Raw genomic sequence first — 26,872 nt, forward strand, 5'->3', positions numbered from 1 at the left:
TTCTCGTATATTTTAATGCAAAAATAGTTTGTTTTTATAGGCACGCGCATTTTCTTTTAAATTGTGGACCATTCGCTGCCTTTAATCGAAAAACAATGTGTCACATTGAAGATCCAATGATAACCGATGTTTCTTAATTCGAAATTGCACCATTTTGTTATATAAATGAAAAACTATTTTTTAGCGGATGTAGGCAATAACTTGCACTTTCCAGTACCGTCCATGAACAGACTCGATCAAACCGACCCTGCAACATTTATAATTTCGTCGTTTTCTTAAAGTTCTTTATGGATTCAGTTTTTCTGTATTCTGTAGAAGATCAGAGTAGGCCATTAAAATACCGAGTTATATTAAGACGCGTTGTATACTTGGCATATAGTGTAAAGACATTTTTGAATAATATTTTCTGTATAGGGACAAATCAAATGCCTTTTCATCAGTTATTGCTGGTTAATTCAAATGTGAGTGTATTTTGAGTGAAGATGCACCCAATATACCCGAACAGCATCGTCAGTGAAGATGGATGCTTAAATGAAAAATAGTGAATACCAATGCAATATATGCCACTAGACAAATAGCAAGTATCTCATTCGGAAGAGCTCATACCATACCATTCAAAACGTGATTTGAATATGGGAAAGATCTGTGCTATATGGATTCCCTATTTGCTGACATATGAGCAGAAAAGACTTCCAAGTGATGCGCAAAGATGTAAATTAATGAAATCAAAATTACTATACACGGTTTTGAATGGTTCATAATTAAGGAAAAGCGCATGCATTGCAAAAATGACCGGCAGTATACAGAAGGTATTGACTGCCATTTTCATTACAACTCAATGTCCAGCCATTGAGGTTGCTGTTCCTGAAAGCAAATTAGTAAATGGGAAATTTTACAAGTCAAAGTTCTTCATAAACTAAACAAATACTCGTATCATATTTGACCATTACCTTAAAGCAACGCGTCATTGCACAAAGCATCTACAGTGCAATACTTTCTGTATCAGAAAATAACAGTGTGTTCGCCCATTCTCTGCATTCACCTGATCTTCACTCTTGGTACAATTGTATGTTTCCAAAGCTAAAATTTGTTCAGTGCAAATACGACTGTTCTGACAGTTTTCAGTGTCTTCAATGTATATCTTAAAAGCCTTCAAATTTGGGTCCGAAGCCTAAAACTTTGAATATCTGTCAGAAGTGAATCCCTTGAGGGAACAAAATTAAAAACAATTCAGTGCAACCAATAAAGAATCGCAATTTTTGTTCTTAGGATGCATCCTTATTCGAACACTTCTTGTTCCCCCTCATATTCTATACTATCGTGTTCCAATGCCCATTTTTCAATACCTGTTGCACTTGTTAATCATAAAAATTGATGAGATGATGTTGTTTCTAAAACTTTATGGCAAGTTATCTTTGTTTTAGCTAATACAAAACGCTTTTTATTAACAGTTTATATGGTTCCGTTTCCGAGCTCTGTGTGTCCTTGGTATCTTGTAAATGTACAGTATTTAGATGGAAATTCCATAGTGACGTCACCGAATTACCCTCTAACGACAAATATTGACTATGAAATTAAATGGATTGTGAGTGTTGAACCCCAACGGTTTGCCAAAGTTGTTTTCACTAATGTATCACTATCAAAGGTATGCGTTCATTTATCTTATTGTGATATTTTAAACCTTTAATGGATAACAGTTATTCGCAAGTAGATAACGTGGGTAAACTCATTATTTTTGTTTTTGCTTTTTGTTGTTTTTTGTCTTTCTTTTTTCATTTGCAATATTACCGTTTTTGATTTTCAACTTTACATTTACTATAAAGAGAATTGAAACTCAATTTTATCAGTTTGAAATCAATTCTTTATAAGTTATATTCGAATTTCAAATTGAATGTTTTTGAAAATTATGTTTGCAATTGTTTGTATGTAATTGACTTCACAATCGTACATTGCTTTTAAGAAATTCTAGCCCGGTGTACTTTCGCTACAATTTTGATTGTTTCAAAAGGCTGCTGAAAATACAACCTTGCTCGATCTGTTCGTCTATCGTATAATGTTTTTCTTAGTAATAAAATATATTCTGACCTGCTCGTCCACACTTTAATTTTAACAATGTAATTCTAACATCATATAAGTATATTTTTTACCACTGGTTCGGTACTGGCTATTATATTATAGGATTGCGACGTGATAGTATCGGAAAACATCCAAAGAAATTCTAGATTTTTCATTGACCATAGTTTCAACAATGAAGTATTCGTATTAGAAACAGACCAAAGCGTGGTGTCGTTTAATGCAAGGTGCAATCAAATATGGTTAACGATGAAATTTCGAGCAATTGTTACTACTGAAGGTAGATTTTATGATATTTTTTAAACTAGCGACAAGTAGAAATATTAAAGTTAAGGATTTCATCAAACAAAAATATACGCCTGACACATACTTGATAAAACCTGCAGATCTGTTAATTTAATCCAAATATATGCAGTATAACAAGTACTTTACCTCTGGTATTTATCAAAATTAAGCTGCAAAGTGTAATGTAAAAAAAGATACAAAAATATTTAAATAATTTGTTTTTAAGACACTGAAATCCGTATTTTTTATTATATGTCATGATTGCATTTGAAGTTAACGAAATAAAGTTGGATTTGTGACCTTTGTTTGCGGCTAAACTAATTCTAAAATGAAGTTCATTTAGTTGCTAAGAAAGGGCTTAAGATGGTTTGTACAGTCATTCTGATTTCGCTTTCGATATGAAATGGCATTTTTTTAAATAGTAATTTTACAATAAGGTCAAAGGCATGTTAAAACAAAAGTCTAGTTGACTAAATTGTAGGTACTTGCATCCCGATACAAGAATTCATACAATACATCCAATTATAACAAAGTTAGCCAATTATAGCCAACGTATGAGGTCTCATTTTATATTTTGAACTTTTCTTTTAACATTTGTTAATATATCCTTCGTTTTAGGAAAACTGTTTTCTTTTCCTGTTTATTGCTTTAAGTATTCTGGTTTTGAACAGTGTTCCTATGCCAAAAGTTCTAACTATATAACTGCTCCTATTCACTTTTGCCGTCTTGATTAGTTGAGAAGAACGAGTACTATTGGAAAAAATAATAAAAATCATTCTGTAAACACAAAGAAAAACAATAAGGTTTTAAAATAAATGCATAATATGAATAATTAACCCTTTCCCCCATGAGCATATTGTGAAAAATGGCCGTTTTCACTGAAAAGCCTCCTGTTACAAGTTCAAACTGCTATGAAACTATGAAAAATGCTTCAATACTAATCAAACTTGGCACAGATGTTGACTAGACCATTGTCTTTGTAACGACATGCTCAGTCTTAAATTTCCTGTTACCATGGCAATGAGGGGGCATCTCAAAATTGCCAAAAATCACTATTTTGCCTCGATTTTTTCCATCAAAATTTATTTCAAAGTGCTGCAACTTCACAAGGGATTGAGATAGAGTCAAAGGCTTTCAAGCGTTGGTTGCACGTTACATTATGATCGACCTGGCGTCATTTTTAGCCTCTCACAAGTCCATAATTTTCTTGGCGATGAGGGCGACTCCGCCCCCCCTTCAAACCCCCCTAACAGAAGGGGGCACATCCCCCTTCTGGCAACCCCCTGATGTATCTTTTGGATGGGTGGCGGCGCCGAAAAAGTGCTCTATCTTTTAGCAACATTTCTCAAACGAAAACATGTGTTTGAGGCCCAAATATGACATTTTTTCACTCTTTGAGGCCTAAAAAGGGGGGGGGTCGAAAGTGCGTTGTTTCGTGTATATATGAGGTAAAGGGTTAACTTATATTGAATGGATGCATTATTATCTTAAATAAGAGCACCGATCATGTGGAGGTTGTGAAATCTGGAACTATAGACTCTCGGAAAGATTTCTTTCTGTTTATACCATTAAAGTTTTGGACAATTAAAAGTTCAGTCATTCTGAAAGCTGTTATTTTGTATGTCTTAAGGATTGTGTGAGATTTGCGAATATTTACTAAGCATAGATGATGGTTGCGTACTGAATTTCAAGTCAAACCCATAGATATAAAATAAAGATTTTGGTTTAAGTAGATTTGGCCACCATATTCCACTTGCTTAACTTCTTGACCATCATGTTATTTAACATGTTGAAGGATATAAAAACAATTAAACATTTTCACTGACTTAAATTTAGAGGAATTCTTTTAAATAAAACGTGTGATGTAATATCCACTTAATTGTTAAACCCTATGGGTTTTTTCTTCCAAAGGAAATTGATAGTATGTAAAACAAACACGTCTTTCATTTTTATTGTTAAGCTTCATTCATTTTAGCTGTCATTGACATTGAATTTTCTGTAAAAAATCTTCAATGCTTTTAAATTCCATGACTATTTTGAAATTTGATTTAAGAAACATTTGTTATGTATAGTCCACAATGAATACTCACAAATTAGCGTGTATGTACCAAAATTTCAACGGTGGTTCAAAAACTCATTTTAACTCTATTTAACAGGTGGGGTTTTATGACTGAAATGTTCAATTACTTTTTGTACGAGTATATATACTCAGTTGCAAAAGAAAATGTGCACTTGGTTACTTGGAATTTTTTTGTACATACAAATGCGAAAACGTAGAAAAATTGGTATAAAAAATTGCAGAAATTTTTTAATTGTTTAATTTGTAATGAAAATTTTAAAAGTCAGAATCAGAGTTACCTGTAAATAGCGATGAGTGATAAACATTAAAAGTTGCAAAATTGTGATGTTTTATCATTAATTTTACTCGTTACCTGGCCATTAATCTGTGTGTTCATCTGTTTGGATCAATGAATGTGATCGAGACTGCATGACTGATGCAATGCCGTATGGACGTGGAATGATGTTCTTTTAAACACTTAAAATCAAAGTAGTTATAATAACTTTGTATAGCTAATATGTATTCAAAATATTTCCTCATGTACTATTTTCCAGTACTTAATTGTTACTCGGTGGGTTGTTTCTGAATTTGATTTTTAGTATTCTTTAATATTTCGCTAGCATATAAATTTGCAATTTTAAATCTTCATAATCTCGGATCCATTCTTATTGCAGGATATGACAGAATTATTAACCTTTAAATTCAGATTATCAAATATGGGTGTAACTAATTTTTGAGTTTCTTATGTTGATATTAACTATTATGAGATTGTGCAATTGTGATTGGCGTAGGGGACCTGTAACACAAAGATAAACATACAATTTACACTTGGAAAGGCACAATGTCAACACTAGGAAAGGCACAATGTCACTTGAAACGACTGCTGAATTAGAAGTTTATTCGTTTAGTTATCTCCATATTGATGTTTTCATTTATCAGTATTTATCCATTTCGTCTAGTGTAATGAAATGTGTAAAGATTATTATGTTATAATTTGTTAACCTGTTTTTTACCTTCCAGAAACTCCAGCTTGCCTTAGCCTTGGTATCGTTGGTCAAAGAGGAAACAGATTAGAACGGTGCTCTAAATCAAACATGATTCTTTCTACCCGTTCATATTTGAATATTGACCACACTAACGGCAATGAGGAGTTCCAAATAGACGCCAACTATCACCAAAGCATTGATATCTCCTTCATTGATTTCTACATGCCGTGTTATAGTAGTGACTGGATTTTCGGTAAGAAAATTCAAAACTACGTTTACCTTTACATATGTTGTTATAATTGAAATAAATAATACGAGTTTATATCTTATTTTATTAGCGGGAAAATTTGCCTTTGTGTTTAAACGAATTCCGATTAGACTTCATAATGTTTTTTAGAGAAATGGTATTTTAGCAGTTATGCATTATATAATTTTATTATGTTTGTTTAATATTTTGGATTTTAAGTCAAACGGACACTATAAAGGTCATACGACGACTTTAAAACTTTACTGTGGAAAGTAGACCTCACATGCCCCTACGTGCAATATTAATGCATTATGTAAGTCACGGCGGGAAATTAAGAACTCTGTAAGCTAGCCGTATAGCCCCCTTCACGCGAGTTTTGCTAAGTCACAAGTGAGTAAGAAAAAATAAACATCTTCACGCGCGCGTCACATTATTAAGAATATTCCCTTTTTGGTCTTCTTAGAGATTGTAAAACCATTTTCTGGGTTTAAACACGGACATTCAAATATAATTTAAAAGATCCTGGCTTACATTAACGGACATTCTTACTATGTTCAAAGCTTGCATTAACTGATAATTTAACACATTTTCCTTACAGGCATACATTACTTCTTCTCTAATTTACATTAAACAGAAACTTTTACAATTGTCTGAATTTACACATAAGAGATATTCTTCATAAACACAAAATATTCATGCATTATGTCAATTACGGACGGGTATTTAGGACAAACTACCGAGTCTGCGATATAAGCATGTTATTAAGAAAGTAATTATTGACATTTTAATGTATACTTTCCAGATTCCAAGCCTAGTAAGTATGTCTTCTGACAATTTATAAATATTGTCTTAAATGTATGGAGAGCAAGTGCATGATTGGCATAGCTTGCTATATTGAATGTTTCTCGTTTTGTCTCAGTTGTAATACTTGTATCTTTTTGATATGTGTAATCTAATCTATCAGTACATTGTTTTTCCTTATATTGATTTAAAATCGATTTCAACAGCAAACGACCTCTCTTGTAAAATATTTAAAGAATAAGGTTCTGAACTGTAACAATAAGGAGAATATGCGCATAAAAGGTCTAAGACTGTCATGTTAATCGTTTTGTTCTTTGTATTAATACAAGGGTGTGCCAATATGTAATGCAATATGGTCCATAAAAATATCAAAGGGACAATTTTCTATTTAACCTCTTCCCTTTTGACAAATATAAAAAGTTCCAGACATTTCATTCAATTCTAAATGCTTCAACATTGTCCTTATGAATACATTTCAATAACTTGGCAAACCTCCACATCAACTCCTAGGACTGAAGGCCAAAGCGTTCTCAAATTATTGGTCGAAAGAAATTTCCCTTTGACGTGAAGATAACTGTGCGCTTATCCGTCTGACCAAAAACTTTGTAGTGGTCACCTACTCATCATAATCAACTATTCTTTTTTCTCGAGTTACTGGTCAGACTGGTTGAAAGGCCAAAGCTAAAGTAATTTTTACCACTTGATATCAAAATCAATTGGGGTCATCTTTTAGTCATGACGAACCTCTATCAAATGTCCCTATGTCATTCCATCAATTTATGCGATCTTATCGATAACAATTCTATATTATTTGAAATCGTTAGAAAAATAACTATCCCTATAATGCAAATTATATAGACCCTGCGTTGTAAGTTAAGTGACTAAAAGTATGACCCCCCGGTCAATACTTTTTAAAGAATATTAACTCCCCGTTCATAATAGTATGACCCCCGGTCATGTATATAAAGTTAGTTCCCAATTCCTTATTTCTTATTCCTTTTTCGAATAAGGAAAAAGGAATCAGTTCAGGAAACTAGTTCCTGATTCCTTATTCAAATCTAAATAATGAATAGCAGAATTAGTATTTATCTAAAATAAAATTATGGTTAATCAGAAAACTAAAACGGTTCTAATTTCACAAATCTGTTGAAAATTGCACAAATAAATCATCAAAATCATAGAATCAAGCATCTGCATCGTCATATTTCTAAACAATATTCAAGTCGAACAATGAATAATGAACCCGTTCCTTATACGTCATTAAAATCATTGCATAAAGCATCTGCATAAAAAAAATTTTGAAAATATGTTAAAGTCGAATAAGGAATAAGAAACCAGTTCCTTATTATTATTCAACTCCGAATAAGGAACAGAAGAAGATACGCCAATAGAGACTGCAGTTGCAGTTATTTCTTATATATCTGCATAAAAATTGCAAGGACCAATCATTAAAATCAATAAATAAAGCTACTGCATAAAATATTTTTTTTAAATATATTCAAGTTCATTCGACTCATAATAAGGAACAGAAGAAAATACGTGAAGAAAGACACCAGTTGAAGTTATTTATGATAAATATGCAATAGAATTGCAAGGACCAATCATAAAATCATGAAATACTGCATCTGCATAAAATATTTTGAAAAAAATGACAGAGTCGAATAAGGAATAGGGAACCCGTTTATTATTCCTTATTCAACTACAAATAAGGAACAGAAGAAAATATGTAAAGAAATACACCAGTTGCAGTTATTTGTGATAGTCTGCATTAGAATTGCAAGGATCAATCATTAAAATCATGAAACAATGCATCTGCATAAATTATTTGGAAAAAATGTTAAAGTAGAATAAGGAATAGGGAACCAGTTCCTTTTTCCTTATTCAACTCCGAATAAGGAACAGTGAAACATACGTAAAGAAAGACACCAGTTGCAGTTATTTCTGATAAATCTGCATTAGAATTGCAAGGATCAATCATAAAAATCATTAATTAAACCATCTGCATAAAATATTTGAAAAAATGTTAAAGTCGAATAAGGAATACGGAACCAGTTCCTTATTCATTATTCAACTCCCAATAAGGAACAAAAGAAAATACGTAAAGAAAGACAGCAGTTGCAATTATTTTGGATAAATCTGCATTAGAATTGCAAGGATCAATTACAGTTAAGTCTCGCTATTGAGATCACTTTGGGGTCCTGGTAAAAGTGGTCTTATTATCGAGTCGGTCTTAATTTGGAGATCCGTGCTAATGTTTACTACTATTATGTGTTCTGGAGTAGGATGTTATCATTAGCGACTGGGATCATTGAAACATAACTGTTTGAATAACATAAACCAATTAACATGAATTTTATTCAACCAAAAGATGATTTATTGAAATGACATTATTTATTTTCGACAGTTTTCATAAGTAAATTTCATTTTAATCATTGTTGTTCAGTTGTTGAGTTCTGGATATCTCATGCATACTCATATTTCCCACCCATCTAAATGCTCATCCATTTGTTTCAGGATTATCCGGACCTAAAAGTAAAAAAATGAATACGTTTTTTAGTTTAAGTAAAAATAAATTGTATCTGTAATTGTTTAAATCTCTATTGTCATTTAAAAATTTGTGAATCAACTTTATTTTTTGTTCTGAATTAATTATTTTCCGTTTATGATTCTAAATTTTATTTTAAAAGACAATTGGATTGTATTAAATTTGCAAAAGCGGTAAAAGTTCTAACTCCGAATTGTAAAATATCTTTTTTTTTTAACATAGACGAAATTACCTACCTATCCGAAAGTGTGTGTTGTTAACACATCGGTCGTCTTTCTTTGATTCGCATCAATCCAAAATAATAAATTGAAAGGAACATTGACACATTCAATCCCATTCCTTTTAATCACAAACCGCTAATCTCATTGATAATCTCATCTATAGACACTTTAATTTCAAACTGTTAATTGATATTCCGTGTACCGTAAATCGGTCACACCTTCATGGCGGTTGTCGTTAAGTGTTGTAAAATTATTTGTTTATTGGAGATAATGGGTGACATGTAGATCTACAAGTTAGCGAGCAGTGTTACTAGTGGTCGTTTTATTGGACCCCTTTTGCATTGTTAAGTGAGAATTCGGACCTAATACGTAGTATAGTAGCGGGTCGGTCATAATTTCGGGCCTTATGACCATTGAATTATTTAGGCAAAAAATCGGGACCGGAAAAAAGCGGTCATAATATCAAATTGCCCGCAATTTAGGGTCGGTCGTAAAACGAGACTTTACTTGTATTAAAATAATTGCATAAAGCATCCGCATAAAAATATTTTGAAAAAGAATGTTTAAATTCATTCGACTCTGAATAAGGAACAGAAGAAAATACGTAAAGAAAGAAAGATATCAGTTGCAGTTATTTTTGATAAATCTGCATAAGCATTGCAAGGATCAATCATATAAATCAATAAATAAACCATATGCATAAAATATTGAGAACTTGAACATTCTTTTAGAAATATTTTTATGTGGATGATTTATGCAATGATTTTAATGATTACGTATTATTTTGTTCCTTATTCGGTGTTGAATAAGGAATAAGGAACGAGTTCCCTATTCCTTATTCGACTTTAACATTTTTTTTTAAATATTTTATGCAGATGCTTTATTTTGTGATTTTAATGATTGATCCTTGCAATTCTTATGCAGATTTATCAAAAATAACTGCAACTGGTGTCTTTCTTTACGTATTTTCTTCTGTTCATTATTTGGAGTTGATAAGGAATAAGGGAACAGGTTCCCCTATTCCTTATTTGAATTTAACATTTTTTTCAAAGTATTTATAATATACAGATGCTTTATGAAATGATTGTATTGATTTATCCTTGTATTTCTAATACCGATTTATCAAAAATAACTACAAATGGTGTTTTTCTTACTTCTGTTCCTTATTCGAAGTCTCATAAGGAATACGGCACTGGTTCCTTATTCCTTATCCGACTTTGACATTTATTTCAAATATTTTGATGCAGATGGTTTATTTAATGATTTTAATGGTTGATCCTTGCAATTCTAATGCAGATTTATCCTAAATACTGTAACTGATGTCTTTCTTTACGTATTTATTCTGTTCTTTATTCGGGGTCGAATGAACTGAAACATTTTTTTTTTTTTTCAAAATATTTTTATGCAGATGCTTTATGCAATGATCTAATGAATGATCCTTGCAATTCTCATGCAGGTTTTTTTTAATAACTTCAACTGGTGTCTTTCTTTACGTAAATTCTTCGGTTTCTTATTTGGAATTGAATTCCTTATTCGACTTGAACATTTTTGTCATAATATTTTATGCAATTGCTTTAATTTATAATTTTAATGATTTATCCTTGCAATTCCAATGCAGATTTATAAAAAATAACAGAAACTGGTGTCTTTCTTTACGTGTTTTCTTCTGTTCCTTATTCGGAGTTGAATAAGGAATAAGGAACAAGTTCCCTATTCCTTATTCGACTTTAACATTTGTTTTATGAAGATGCTTTATTTCATGATTTTAGTGATTGCTCCTTACAATTCTATTGCAGATTTATCAAAAATAACTGCAACTGATGTCTTTCTTTATGTAATTACTTCTGTTCCTTATTCGGAGTCAAATGAACTTGAACATTTTTTTTTCAAAATATTTTTATGCTGATGCTTTATCCAAGGATTTTAATGATTGATCCTTGCAAATCTAATACAGGTTAATCAAAAGTAACTTTAACTGATGTCCTTCTTTACGTATTTCCTTTTGTTCCTTATTCGGAGTAGATAAAGGAATCAGGAACTGGTTCCCTATTTCTTATTCGACCTTAACATTTGTTTTCACCATATTTTTTATGTGTATGTTGTATGCAGTGATTTCAATGATTGTTCCTTCCAATTCCAATGCAGGTTTATCAAATATAACTGCAAGTGATGTCTTTCTTTACGTATTTTCTTCTGTTCCACATTCGGAGTTGAATAAACTTGAACATTTATTTTTCAAAATATTTTATGCAGATGCTTTATTTAATGATTTTAATGATTGATCCTTGCAATTCTGATGCAGATATATAAGAAATAAATGCAAATGCTGTCTCTATTGGCGTATCTTCTTCTGTTCCTTATTCGGAGTTGAATAAGGAATAAGAAACTGGTTCCTTATAACTTATTCGACTTTAACATTTTTCCAAAGTATTTTATGCCGATGCTTTATGCAATGATTTTAATGAGGTACAAGGAACGGGTTCATAATTCCTTGTTCGACTTGAATATTGTTTAAAAATATGACGATGCGGATGCTTTATTGACTGATTTGTGCAATTTTCAACAGCTTTGTGAAAATAAGAACCTTATTGTTTTCTGATCAACCATAATCATATTTAAATTAATAGTTATTCTGCTGGTCTTATTAAGATTTGAATAAGGAATCAGGAACTAGTTCCGGAAAAGGAATAAGGAACTGACTCCTTATTTTTTATTCGAAAAAGAAATAAGTAATATAGAACTCACTTTATGTAGAACTAACTTTATGTACATCCCCCGGTCAACATGATTTGTCTACCCGACATGAAAAAAATTACTCGCAAAGAGAACCCCTGTTATATGTTGCCATTATCTAAAGTTGACCCCTTTCATAATTTACAGAAATTAATGAAGACATGCTTATAAGTTATGAAAAAAAAACATTAAAAAAATTAAGGCATGACTAAATTTCAAGTTTGGTAGATCTTTATCCAAAATGCTATAGCTGTAAGTTGAATTATTTTTAAGGACGAACTTTTTCTGATTTTATTTTCACTGGGTTTGTTAAATATACTTAAAACTAACAAACAAACAAGTTAACTTCTTGTTGTTGCTTTGTACTACTTGTAATGCAAGAAATAGCAAAAGAAGTGTTACTACTTTTTGTATACTTATATATCATAGGGCGTAACGGTATGCATGGTTGGGGGGACAAGTCAATATTTAAAAGGAAGCGGTGGACGAGTGGTAAAAATATCAGTCTCTCAATCCAGGGATCATTGATTTGAGCTTTACAGTGGTCTCGACTATGTTCTTCAAATTTTACAAGTTCAGTTGAGTTCCTGGAAACCGACTTTATAGTTGTTCGAAAAAGCTTCAAGCTTTTATAAAGTAAAAATATGTGAGACGTTTTTTATGAAGAATAGGACATGCTTCCAATTGAATTCGGACCGGGGTCACTAATATACAGGTTAAAGATAAAATTAAGGCACATATTGTCTCAACTCGAGTTTCTGAGGCAAGGTGATTATCATTAAAAAATTTTGACAAAAGTTAGTACGTTTACTTAAATAAAGGGTAACTTTTGTCAATAAAATTGACAGTAATGTCAGTAGTATATTTTGTACTACTGACTACTTTGTGGATAAACGGGAGAATGACAAAACTATTACGTAACGCACACGTTGGTGCTAAATAAACAACTTTATTTTGCAATAGTTCGATAGTGTATTACTTGTGATTAGGACAACATTTTGCGCAGTACTTGTACTTGCAAACTTGAAAATAGCTCACATTTTTTATTCATATACTTTACTAATTGATCATAACTAATTCTGAGGGTAACATGTAGCATATAGAAGGCTGTCCAATTAAGTCGTACACAAATACTGTAAAACATAAATTTAACACTCCAGCCAAACATGCACAAGTGTACCTGCACCAAATGTGAAGTATAAAATCGTTATTACAAAAAAACATACGCTAAATATTAAAGCATAAATACAGCCATGAGATGGGCGTAAATAAAGGATGAAGCTATCCTTAAAAATGAAACTTCCAAAGATACCACTGAGTGTTGTATTCAATGCACACAAAAAACTCATATCAAATAATAATAAATATCAAAAGTGAACACTTTCTAATCATGTGGTTAGAAAACAATGTGGAATATATTACCCGATCCCCTCAGTACTGAATATCATTGGGGGGGGGGAAATGTCGGATTATGTCAATAATAAAACCTGACAGTTGTAAATGTTTTGTACTTGATCTCAGTATTTTTCCCTCCTAGATCACGAGTTCCATACCTTCTACTTTTGAGGATGAAAACCGCAGAAACCGATGTAAAGAGGCGCGAAAGAGTTTGCACCTTTCTTTTATTTCTCATAAACAGTCTCATTAAACAATAACAAGTCAACGAAACAAGAAAGTAAAAGTAATTCAGCCTGTGTAAAAATTGAAGTCCGCGCATTAACATGAACATAAAGTGAAAGGAAAGGTCACAAGTCACAACAAAGATAAGCGAATGTGACATCAAACATTTGATTCAAGTAGTTAATTAATAATCTATTCGAGATTGATTCGATGAGGGTTCATATACATGTTTTAGGGGATCTTTTTTTTCTCCGAAATGAGTCAATACTTTATAGACAAGGGGTCGATTCAATAGACTATTGACATGGGGTCATTTTCTGTCGGCGTTACTTTTCTTCGTTTCACCGGCTTCCAGGCTAACATTACTTCGTTATGTTAATCCTAAGATTTTTTTTGTTGTACTTTGTTGCCAGTGCAAATAATCATTTCAATTTCAATTGGAATTCTTACGCTGCATCTTGTTTTCTTTATAACGCATATCTAACGATTACATTTTGTTTTACATGTTTAATAAATGATTTTCTTTTTACATTAAAATAGAATTAAAATCACGATTTGCTATCAAAGATGCTGACGGCGAACACGAGTTTTGCTCTGGAATATTACCACCGGAGACATACAAATCAAAAGGTTCAAGAATCGAATTGTTTTATCGTCGTCTTGATTTTTCGGGGGGATACTTGTATTCGTATGGCGTAAAAAGAGAGCGAATTGAAGGATTTCGGATACATTATAAAATAACAAATCATTCATTTCAAACGTTTACAACTGAGATTACAGGATCTGAATCAGAATCATCAGGTACGTATATATTCAAATACAAAGCGAAATCAAAACAAAGATTGTATCATCAGTGAACGAAATCATGTTTTTTGTTATTATTTTAATGTCAGCTGGATACCTCAATATATAGTATAATCATATAAAGGAATTTCCTTAGAAATTATAGAATAATAATAATAATTTTAAATAAAACATGTTTTTATATTTCAGCTTGCTCAGTGCTTTTCAGAAAATGCTATACAGTATTATCTGAAGAGGTCTCATGGGATATTGCAAACAGCAAATGCCGTAAGCGCAGTGAACATCTTGTTACTATAACATCAAGAAAGGAAATGAATTACCTACAATACTTACTACGAAATGCGTTAAAACGGCGGCGTTCGAAAGAAACACTTCATGGAGCGCATATTGGTAAATAGTTTGTTTGATTTATTTTCTTTTTCATTTTTAATTTGGAAATTAACCCGTTAAAGTTTCATTTCAACAATGTTTCTAGGTGGATTAAAATAACTATTCAAAATTATATTCTATATATTTTTAGCGTAATGTGTTACAATGTTTTGATTGTAATTTAAAGGCAAATACCTAAACTTAATCCGATTTTCTAATTAGTTCTGTCATCACAAATGGTATATGACGTTAGTTTTGTTTATTTTATGCTTTTCTGTGGATTACTGATTTATCCGTGAAAATAATATTTGATAATTTCACAGTGAAAATTATCAAAATATAATTTCACATTTTTCAATGACGAAACTACTTTTTTAAGATTTTCCCCATGATGTACCTCAATTTCATTTTTGCCGACAATTCTGACTATGTCAGGCTGTTTAAAGAAAAAAGCAAAGCTGAAATTGATAAATAACTTAAATGTCAAATGTAATAAAAAGAAGAAAACTTACTTCTATTCAATCAAATTCCAATCACCAAATTTCGTCTCTAAATTTTTTTGTTTTAATTTTTACAGTCTGAAAAATACATTCCTTCCACATGCAAAACTGCTCTTGATGACATTTGGGCATATTAAAGTATCCTACGAGCAATAACTGCCGTATGCTTTATAAAAAATTGAAAAGCAATGACAGCCATCACTCGAAGAACAAGTTAAAACCCAGCGTTCTTGAGCCAGCTTCCAAGTTTTCCATTTTCATAGCAGCTTTTTTTAATGTTTTCACATCTGTCAACACTTATTTATTGTCTGTTGCAATCCTCAAATAAGTTTTCTTTCTTTTAAAAAGGTGTATGACTAACAAATCCAAATGATATTCCTCTGAATCAAACACAAATATTTTCCTCCCGTGAAATACACAACTTTAAATAATGGCTGCCGCTTACATTTTACAAAGCCAGGTCTTATATAAATTCACAGTAAGTAACAGAAATATGGATGGATGGTTGGACGTTTTCTCCTACAAGAATTGTTTGTTTTTATTATTAAAACAAGCGATCATTCATATTTTTTTAATAAAATGAATAATATTACCGTCATTTAACGTCGATTGTCGGACTTATTTTTCAGCTCAAGACTTCTTGTTTATAATGAGAAATTCCGACTAAATGGGGAAAACAGATTTTAATATTAACGTTAATATTATGGAAATTTCGTTTTAACTTGTTTTAAAGCATAAAATAAAAAGAAAATTTGTTTGTTTGTTGTGTAAGATGTAATTTTATTTCATCTCGTGAACTTTAAAAACAGTATTCTCACTCGTCGCTACGCCACTCGTGAGAATACTGTTTTTAAAGCCCACTCGATGAAATAAAATTTCATCTTACACACAAACAAACAAATATCCTCTATATAATTTGTTTGATGAGTTAAACACATAGACTGAAACGAAAATTAACATAAAAGTGATTCGTTCAACGTATAGTATAAAAGCATGAAAATTGCATTCCCTATGAACCAATTACTTCATGATTATTTTGTGAAAAATGGCTGTGTTTATAAAAAATCCTGTTACAAGTTCAAATCGCAATGTACTTATATAAAAAACTGTTTAAATTTGACACAAACGTTAAATGGACCATTGTCTTTGTAACGGCATAATCAGTTTCATGTTAGCAAAAGCAAATAATAACTATTTTGCATTGGTTTTCCCATCAAAACTGATTTAAAAGTGCTGCAACCTCTCAATGGATTGAGATAGAGTCAAAGGCTTTTCAGCATTGGTTAGTACACGTTATCTTAAGGTCGGCCTGAGGCCAATGTTTGCCTCTCACAAGTCCGAAGGTTTCTTGGAGATGAAGAGGTCTGCTGACCTCATTAAAACCCCAAGCAAAAAGGGGCACATCCCTCTTCTGGCCCTTTAGGCCAGTCAATATAAAGATACACCTAGAACTAATTGCAAAAGAATTTTTATCAACACCTCACGAAAGAACTTAATCTTAAGTGCTTACCATAAAAAGTCCCGAATTTTTGCATTTGCAATTAAAAAGATAAAAGCGGTTTTATGTAGCGATTTTTTCCATTTTAAAACTTGCTCCAACTACGCTACCATACCAGTAGATTTCACGCGCATTGTTTGTGACGTCACGGAAAATAAGTATGGCGGCGCCCATATTGAATCTAAAACGGCTGTCAACAACCTTCGTTTTGGAACTTCTGAACCGTTTGGGGGTAAAGTACAAGGTTTTTACTTAAAATCTAGGTAGGTTTAAATTAAACCAATATTTTTTCAGATGTTTATATCACAAATCTTTCGACGATAACGTTTAAACAATAAAGAAATCAGCGAATAGTTCATGCTTGCGTCATTGTAAAAAAATAATTCTAATAATAAAAATACTTTGAAATTGCATGCAAAAAAATCACCTACACGCGTATTATTTATTTTTCTTCATTTGCATTTTGTTATTTGTTTATTATTTATACGAAACAAAAAGAATGAATCGATAATTGTACTTCAGTTTTTGACGACTTTTTGTACTACGGAAGCAAATACGGAACATAAATCTAACATTTGGTTTATCATTTTTGTTACTAAATTTTGATTTATTTTTCGCTTTTAATAAAGTTTTATCATTGTAGGAACACAAGTAAAATTTAAAATGACTGTTTAGGAATTTCTATGTGTCATTGCCAAATATAATAATGGCAAGATCATACTGCTAGCTTTTAAAATTTGTTGTAAATTGCGAGATAATAAAATTAGCAAACTCATAGTCATCAGACTTTGCCTTATTTTGAATCATGGCCGTTTTTTATATTAAGTTTAACTCAACAATCATTAAAACTTTAATAAAATAGCAATGTAATAATATCATTTGATATTTTTACTGTTATCTTATTGGTTTGATGTATAATTCATACTTATTAATATACGTATTAATATATGTTGATCAATATTTACAAAATGTAATATCTAATCTATTTGATCTCCATCAAAACAGTGATCTTTTGTTCCAGGTGGACACCAAGTTCCTGAGTCAATCAATGACAACGAATCTTCTGTCCGTATTCGAGTTGGAGAAAAGGGATACTAAGGGATATGTGCTGCTTGGAAAAACATTTGCTTGAAGTAGAAATAAATCCAAATATCCAGGTTCATGTTTTACGTCGCAAACATTTTTGGGACAAAACATTTATAGCAGATATATCTGCTTGAAAGAAAGAAAGATCTATAACTCCCAAATTTCAAGGATGGTAATTTTGTGGAACTTTTGCTTGATAAAGTATTTTGAATAGAAAAAGATTCTTTGATATTATCTTGTTTTCTAGATTGGAATTTTAAAGCACTATCATGAAAATAATATATACTGTGGTGATCAGTGGGCAGATAATGTTAAAATTCGTCTGCCTTGTGTTTTTACTTACCTTCATTATTCCAATATATAATTGCCATCAGTGTTGTAACGTTAATTTAAGGACGGACAGGAAAACTTGAAAAGGCATCTTGAGGGCATATCAGATAGAAATACATGAACCACTTACATTCAGAAGTCTTGGTTAACCAGAAAAGAAATGGAACAGGGAGATGCTTTTGAAAGGTCTTTTCATTTACTTACATTTAGTGACTTAGTGTCCGAAATGACAAAAAGTCATCTTCATGTTGCGACATGGCCAAACATATGAAGAAAACTTTGGTTTTAATGTGGTAACAAGCATTAATGATGGTCATTTGACTAAAGTTTATGTTGATGGTTGGTACTACGGATCACAACAGTATGCAACATTGAATTTACCAGAGCACAGTTTAGCCACCGTCATGCCTGGGGAAACTTCAAGTATTTTACCAGTACTATTGCCTTCATTTACTCAATGAACTGTAACTTCTGTACCAGAACAGACGTACAGTGCGAATAGCTCATGATCAATGACAACGAAGGTGACCTACACAGTCCTGGAAACCAACCCGGGCTGTGTAGGTCACAGTCTAACGTTCTGCCTACTGAGCTAACCGTATGGCTCTAAAGTTTAGATCTTCTTATGTTTATTTGTAGATCTGACGATGACCGAAAAAACTTCACGCTTATCTGACATTTTAATCAGCCAATCAGTGGCCGCCTTTGCGTTGAAGAAAATGGAGGATTTCTATTTTTAATCATTGGAAACCAGACACGTGTTAACAGTTATGCGATTGACACGATTTCGAGCAAAAATGACGATGCCCTTTGACACTTTTTAGTGTCATTTAGATAAATGGCCTGGATTTAAAGCCTCGATACCAAAATTGATAGAATCTAATGTTTCGCAGAAATCATATTCTAAATCTATACTTAATTATTTTTCTAAGGCAAAATCAATTTACGGGTGACGTAAATAATTCTCTGTAAGTTTGCTAAAATAACCTTATCAGAAAATTCAAATCGGCAAAAAGTTGAAAATGAGTTACTGGCAATAAGATCTACATGTAAACACAATAAGATAGAAAACATCAGTCAGACTGGCGTTGGCGGTGCAGGTCACTTTTGTTGTGTTTGATCATGAAATCTGTCTACAGTCATTTGCATTCTACCACTACTCTGGCATGTACGGAGGCAAGTAAAGGCATTTAATTAGTACTGGTCATCTGGCCCCGTGTTCACAAAGAAAATATCAGGATCAATTGATCCTGATTTTATTTTCATTGTTTTATAAAACTAAAACTGACCATATTATGCTAGAATCAAATGGAACATATTCAAAATATTTATAATTGCTTATTTGCAAAGAAACCATCCAATTACAATGGGATAAAATCAACAAATAAGAGAACAAATGCAAACATAAACGGATCAAAATGAGGATAAATTTTAGGATCAAGATCAACTGTAAAATACCTATTTCTTGTAAAAATAACAATGAATTCATTCTAAAATTTCATAAACGTGCTATTTCAAGTCCAGTTTTATCAAGTTTATACTGAAAATTCAATCTAAGAGAATAAATCACGGAGATTATTCGAGTTTTTAAATTTGATCCTGATCCTTAAATCTTTGTGAACACGGGGCCTGGTTTACATATCCTGCAAAGAATGGCGCCGTGGCTAAGCTGTGCTCTGGTGAATTCAATTTGACTTGCATGGGTAAATAAGTTAGTATACTCTGTGTATGCCATTGTTACTCAACCAAATAGAAATGAATATTGACATGTGTAAATTTAAAACTGGTACTGGTTGGAGAACATCAACCGGACACTTTTGGAACATTTTTCTGTACAGATTTCATAATGTTTAACCTAGAGACCAAACAATTTGAAACAGTTCAGCTAGGTTCTTCTCCTAACTAACAAACCAGTTTGTTTATTTCTGATTGTATTGACACTTATATCTGAGGCTCGACAAGGAGGGTATCAGTATTACCTAAATTGTCTACACTACAGTACCATGTGTCCGGACAGATATGTACATGATTTGATTTAATTCAGATAAAAGCTTTGGTGTTTTGATTTTTGATTTGTAACATGATATACAATATGTCAGCAACAAATGCTGAAGTTTTGGATATTCTATAATTTACTCTGCAAATGATTATAGCTGGTATGTGAGGTCAGGCACTGTTTTCTTGACCCCCAAATTTCAACGTCAACATTTTTAAAATAGACATTAAAATATTACGATTTACGGAAATTGAAATAAATTTATTTACTTAATTTTAAAAGAAACCTGCACCTAATTATTGTTGATAAAAAAGTGACTGACAACCACTGAAAATTAAGCATTTTCGGGGCCGTCCGGGTTTGGTGGTTGTCCGGTTTTGGTAGTCCCCAACCAGTACTGTTTAAATGAAATCAAACGTACATTATATCTTCATTTGCATTTTTGAAAAAATGTAATCTTTAATTATTTGTATTTTTGATATTTTGTAAAGGGGGGGGGGGTCAGTGAATATACTTGTTATACTATTAGTGTAAGTTTATTTGAGATTGTTGAGCAAATATATTTTAAGTTTAAACTTGGCAATTTTGTTAGTATGGCAAGGATAATGTAATCGTTCATTTATATAAACTTTAAATAAACACAATTAATGAACATTTTTTTCTTTTTTTGTCAAGGAAACATGCTGCATTTTAGATTAATAATATAAGCCTGACGCCTAACAGCCCAGGCTATATATGCAAGCAACCACTAATAAAGGGTAAAACCTGTCAAACATCTTTAATTATAAAATTGAAACGTTTCATTAACTGATTTACTATCTTGTTGTGGGGCGAGGAGTGGATAAGTTTGTTGGCTTTAAACCATAAACCTCTCACCAATGTATGTTTTAACTTTGAGCCATATAAGGGCCATATTCTTTTATGTGAGGCGACTATTCAGCTAGCTTGTTCTACTCAGGCGTCCGTTTGTGCCTGAAATAATGCACGGCGAGGTCCCCGTGGTCATTATTTACATGGTGATCTTAAAAGGCGCCATATGTTACTTTTATAGTGTTGGTGAGACGGTAACCACAAACAAGATATATAATTCTCGATTCAATTAATTAATTTATCAATTACTTATTACACAATCCTGCAATGCAGCCACTGTTTATTTCTCGTGATTGTAAGGGACGACTAAATAAGTTCGAATTGCTGGAGTCTATGCACATCTCTATGATCAAGCAGGTGAGGTTGTCTGGTGTTGCTTTAAGTTTTAACACCCGAGGTTAGCCAAATCATCTTTCCTATTTCGGCGCACATGGCCAAATTTGTGTGTGTGCGCCATAAAAGCAACCTATTCTGCAACAATACCTGTAACCATGAGTAAATAAATGTTAGATGTTGCTATGATAGCGCCAGCACGGCAGCAGTCGCACATACCTTATAATTACATTTTTGAGTTCCTTTGAACCTTAAAATGGATTTAATGTGTTTTGTTTGATGAAATGACTGTCAAAATCTTATTTACTTTAATGTTGTTATCAGGAGTTTATCCTGGAATACATTTGTTATACTTTTTGTAAAAAAAATTAGTGGGTGGGGTAATATTATTTTGCCGTTTAAGTAAAAAGTAAGTAATCATATGATAATTGTATTATTATTGGTTGACACTTGATTTTGTTATTTATTATTTGATATTGTAATAATATACTTAATACAATTTTTAATTTTACAATAAATATTGATATGTAAACTGACATCCTGATTTTGTATATTTTTCATGAAATCCAAGGTACCATGTAATTCAGGCATCATTTTCTCAGCAATGGCAGCAGCAAAAGTTCGGGACTTTTTATGGATAAATGTACATACATAGTAGTTTCAGAAAAACAAACTTTTAAAACTTTTGCAATTAGTTCTAGGTTGACCCCCAAATTAGGATATATTGACTAGACTACTTGGTGTATCTATTTGATAGGGGATGGCACCAAAGAAGTAATCATTTATTTAACACCATTTCTTTAACGAAAACATTTGTTTGGGGTCTATATACTGTAAAATCATTACTATTCGTGGGGCACGAATATTCGTGGTTTTCGTGGATAGGTCAATCCACGAATTTAAGATCCGACGAAATTATATCCCAACAAATACTTCTTTACCCTGTCTCTGTTCCATGCGTCTGCTCTTTTCCGGCCGACTTTCGTGAAATGGATGTATATACATACGAGTACAGATACAGATTAAATCCGTAAAAACTTGAAAGAAAACTCGATTCTATTTCCGCAATTTACTGTCACAAATGTCGGTCGCATATACGTTAGAATACTTGACATAATCGAGTAAATATGGGAACCCTGGCAACCCAATAATTAGCGCTTATGAAAAACGTCAGTTTGTTCTTATGAATTAAAAAATCTTTGATATTAATTAATGTCGTAAGTACACAAAACTAAAAAAATACAATCGCTAAAACAAATGAATTGTACATTCTTTTTGTCGTTTTAAAATGATCCAGTTTAAATGAATTTTAATCTGTATTTGTGCGCATGCTATTACGTTAACATCAAAGACGCGACCGACTTTTTATAGATCCACACATACTCGTGTTATTTACTCAGATTGATTTATATGCATGTAAATTTACACAGTCGCTGTGACGTCGCGTGTAGTAACTGTCAAATATGGTAAACCAATTCAGGGACATTTTTATAAAAGGGGGTCGAAAACTCGTGAACAGTCCATATAAAGTTATGTGTTTAAAGTGCATTTACTGTATATGTTATGTAAAATGTTCAGAGAAAAACAGTAGTCTCTATCCGAATAAATGGGTATGCTGATTTATTATTTTAGACACAAGTACTGATTACCTCATCAGATAAAGTATTCAGTAAAGTATTAAGTCTACAGATTCGGTCATGACTTTATCTTTTTATTGCTTACATACGTAAACATCAAAAGAATGTGTTCTGAGTCTATATTATTAATTCAAGGAAAATATATTCAAGTATAAGTAAACTAACCTACCCACATAAGATTTTTACTATTTTGTTTATTTACTGAATGTATTCCTGTGTTATTATGATATCGTATTGTTATTTTGATTTAAAAAGGCTTAAGACGACTTACGGACAAAAACAAGAAGACAAGTTTTAATTGGGTCAACGGCAATAGAGTTACTTTCACTGCATGGTAATGAACTTATGTGATACTACTTAACAACAATTTTGAAAACAATTATATTGTAATCATATCATGCTTAGTGCGGGTAATTTATATAGTGCCTATAATTTACAAACACAATTTACCTATTAACCCATTACTTCATGAGCATTTTGTGAAAAATGGCTGTTTTCATTGAAAAGTCTTTTGTTACTAGTTCAAATTGCTATAATACTATAAAAACTGCTTCAACACTAATCAAACTTGGCACAAATGTTGACTGGACCATTGCCCTTGAAACAACATGCTCAGGCTTAAATTTTCTGTTACCATGGCAACGAGGGGATGTCAGAATAATCATACAGTTTCACTGTAGATAGTTTTTTTTACAACGAGTCTGCGATACACTGAAGTTTACAGATTTCAATGTACAGTTTCATTTATAAACCTGTTGCTGGGAGTATAAAATATGTATACATGTTTAAAGGTCAGCAAATATGCGCATTTTGAAAGAGATTTTACATCAGTTAGGAGAGACACGCTGATAGTGTGTAGCGGTTATTTTTTTATTTAGAAGAGAATTTTGTTGTTTTGTAGGGAGTTTTGTTGGTTTGTTGAAGTTGGTTGAATATAATTGTGGTGATCTTAATTGATCAGGGTTTATTGGTTGTAATTAGTTGTTTTGGTTGTTGAGTTATATCTGTTTGTGAAGATATAATTGGTTGATATTGGTTGAATGTTTGTCTGGTCAAAATTATATTAGTTGATGCTTTGATTTGAGGATATATGTAAATATTGGGTGCTTTAGTTTAAGTTGTTTTCTGATGCTGATTAGATTGTGTGAAGTTAATATTGTTGGATGAATGTTTGTGGTTTATAGTGTATCTTAGATTTGTAAAAATATTCATTTTTTGTGTTCTTCATTTTTGTAGTGATTTTATTGTTTTGTTTGGTCATAAGTTGTTTAGAGCTTGGGCTCTTTAGGTGTCTTGTTTTGTTTCGTATAAAAGACGTATACGTGGAAAGATATTTCGTATAAGTGGCTAATAAATGATGTGTGTTTGTTTTGGGTGTAAATAATGATCAGAGTTCTGTGTTGTGGGTGTAAATAATAGTCAGAGGTTGTTGTGTAAATGTATATATTGATTTGAGATAGAACAAGATAAAAATACCTAAACAAATAGTGTTAACTAAACAATTACATGCTAGTTTTCCAACTGAGAATATTTCACTTTTATGCCCAGCCTCCATATCTTGGAAATTGGTTCCAGTATTTATTACTGAATCTTTCCTTAGATTAAATAACATCAAGGCAATCATTTCTCCTGACAGGGGACATCTCAAAATTGCCAAAAATCACTATTTTGCGTTGATTTTTCCCATCAAAATTGATTTCAAAGTGGTGCAACTTCTCAATGGATTGAGATAGAGTCAAATGCTTTTCAGCGTTTGTTACACGTTACCTTATGATCAATCTGGGGTCATTTATAGCCTCTCACAAGTCCAAAATTTTCTTGGCGATAAGGAGGAATACGTCCCCCTTCAAACCCTCCAAACAAGGGGGTACATCCCCCTTCTGGCAACCCCCTGATGTATCTTTTGGTTGGGGGCCGCGCCAAAAAAGTGGTCACTTTTTTAACAACATTTCTCAAACAAAAACAAGTTTTGGGGACCTAAATAAGGCATTTTTTACCATTAGAGACAACAAAAAAGAGGGGGGTGAAAAAGGCGTAAAAAGGCGTGTATATCGCGTAATGGGTTAAGTAAGAGGGTAAAATTCATTTATGTTTGAATATCTATAACGTATATCTACTATTTTTTATCTTTCTAATTATCATTTTATGTTAATTTTGTAAAAGTTTGTCTCCAGAGAATTATCTGTTACATTAAAATATGCTCCAAGCACAAAAATATATATGCTGTTTGTGTGTTTGTGCGTCATTTGTTGCCATTTATTTTGGAAAGGCAATTATACTTGTAAAAAATGTTTACTTTAGTCAGTTCAGGGAAATTATTATTATTAATACAACTTAATGGACGTGTTCTAACTTCTCGTCTACAACTTCACGAATTCGCCATTTAAACTTTTACATGAAATTACAATTGTAATACAGTTGACTCTCAATAAGTCAAAATCGCTTTACTCAAAATTCCGCATAAGTCGAAGAATTTCTAGAGTCCCGTCAAATTTCCTTCTTTATCTTTGTATTTTAACTCCGCTTAGGTCAAATTTTGACTTACCGAGACTCCTGTTTAGTCGAAAAGAAAATTTGGTCCCGTCAATTAAAATCCAACATATTTTCATCTCAATTAGTCGAAGTGTGAAAACAGCCGACTGATCAAAGGTCGGCGACATCAAGGTGAGATGTTGTCACTCGGGTTTCACACGTTTCATAGTAATTTTAATTGCCGGTCATCATGTATTATTAACGCGTCGTAAAAATGGCTTTAATCGGATTCAGGACTGAATTGGTTTTAACAATTAGATAACTAAATTAAGAGTTTATTAATTTAATTGTGCCAGTCTGACAGGTGTTACTGAAATAACAGCCTAGGTATTGACGTGTGTTATCAACGTAAATGAATTGTCAAGAATGCGTATTAAAAACATGTGCATTACTGATAAATACTGACAAACTTGCGTTTATGTCATTGCTACGAATGCTTGTGTTTATGTTTCACTTTTTATATACATATATTAAATTTTGAATAATATATTTCTGTTCATTCATAATTTGTAGTTGTAAGTGATTTACCGTCATTTAAACGATTAAATATTGCGTCATTGCCACTATCAACAATTAGAAAACCTATTTCTTTGTACATTCAATCAGGCACATGTACAAATTTCAACGTAATGGCGACAGATCCACGTTACTCGAATTCCGTTTCTCTCGAAGTAAAATGTCCAGTCCCTTGGATTTCGAGTTACCGAGAGTCAACTGTATTTGTTTCAAACTTGGCGATTTTAGCCTCGTGAATTCACGATTTCAACTACTGGAATTCAAGATTTCAGTATCAAGCAATCGTATCCCTGTGAACAAAATTTGAAGTGGATATTATGGAGACGGCTTGTTCACCGGTCATTCTGTCCGCACTTGTAGTATTGAAAATAATTTTTACCTTTCTTATAATATAAGATGGATTTAATTAAAACTTATGTGAAATGTTTATGCTAGCATGTAGATAAGCATTCTGAGAAACAAATCTTAATTTCTCTTTTTTTTTCATGCAAGAGTTATTTTTGTTTAAATATTTGTTTGCAAAATGTTGTTGTTTACCAATCGCAGTAGTTTGATACTTATCCGGGATGCTTGCATTTAATATAAGTGTAACCACTTTATACTTGGCCTCTCTTCAAAAGGTTTTGAAATCCTGAATGAAAGAAGTTGAAATCCTGAAGTCAAGAATTTTAAATCGTGTAGTTGAAAACATTAATTCATGTAAGAATAAAGTACAAAATTTGAAATGATATTCGCTTTGTTGTTATACGCTTAATATCTTTATCTCAAATTAATTTAAGCTTTTTTTTTAAATTTGCAGGGAAAGCGGACAACCTTCATAGCAGATTGTAA

At 32.0% G+C, this 26,872-nt stretch overlaps 1 protein-coding gene and 2 long non-coding RNA genes across 3 annotated transcripts; all 3 read left to right on the forward strand.

Moving 5' to 3' along the window:
- The first annotated feature begins 632 nt into the window (after positions 1-632).
- Positions 633-6,481, forward strand: LOC132715931 (uncharacterized). The gene is made up of 5 exons (XM_060699045.1): positions 633-711; positions 1,452-1,645; positions 2,179-2,353; positions 5,438-5,656; positions 6,453-6,481. The coding sequence occupies exons 1-5, from the start codon at positions 633-635 to the stop codon at positions 6,479-6,481; spliced, it is 696 nt and encodes a 231-aa protein (XP_060555028.1).
- A 7,599-nt stretch (positions 6,482-14,080) lies between these two features.
- On the forward strand, positions 14,081-24,392 carry LOC132715933 (uncharacterized). The gene is made up of 3 exons (XR_009623748.1): positions 14,081-14,371; positions 14,564-14,764; positions 23,249-24,392. It is a non-coding gene; the product is annotated as an uncharacterized LOC132715933 (long non-coding RNA).
- LOC132715932 (uncharacterized) lies at positions 16,668-17,855 on the forward strand. Its single transcript, XR_009623747.1, has 2 exons — positions 16,668-17,004; positions 17,763-17,855. It is a non-coding gene; the product is annotated as an uncharacterized LOC132715932 (long non-coding RNA).
- Positions 24,393-26,872: the final 2,480 nt, after the last annotated feature.

This window comes from Ruditapes philippinarum, unplaced genomic scaffold (assembly GCF_026571515.1).
Source record: "Ruditapes philippinarum isolate M1 unplaced genomic scaffold, ASM2657151v2 ctg12315_1_1_1_1, whole genome shotgun sequence".
Taxonomy (NCBI): Eukaryota; Metazoa; Mollusca; class Bivalvia; order Venerida; family Veneridae; genus Ruditapes; species Ruditapes philippinarum.

Bases quoted from the DNA above. Each gene is read 5' to 3' on its own strand.
- LOC132715931 (XM_060699045.1), top strand. From the start codon at position 633: ATGGGAAAGATCTGTGCTATATGGATTCCCTATTTGCTGACATATGAG. The intron at 712-1,451 runs GTAAATTAATGA...TTTTATTAACAG, and splicing joins TCCAAGTGATGCGCAAAGAT to TTTATATGGTTCCGTTTCCG. The intron at 5,657-6,452 runs GTAAGAAAATTC...TATACTTTCCAG, and splicing joins TAGTAGTGACTGGATTTTCG to ATTCCAAGCCTAGTAAGTAT.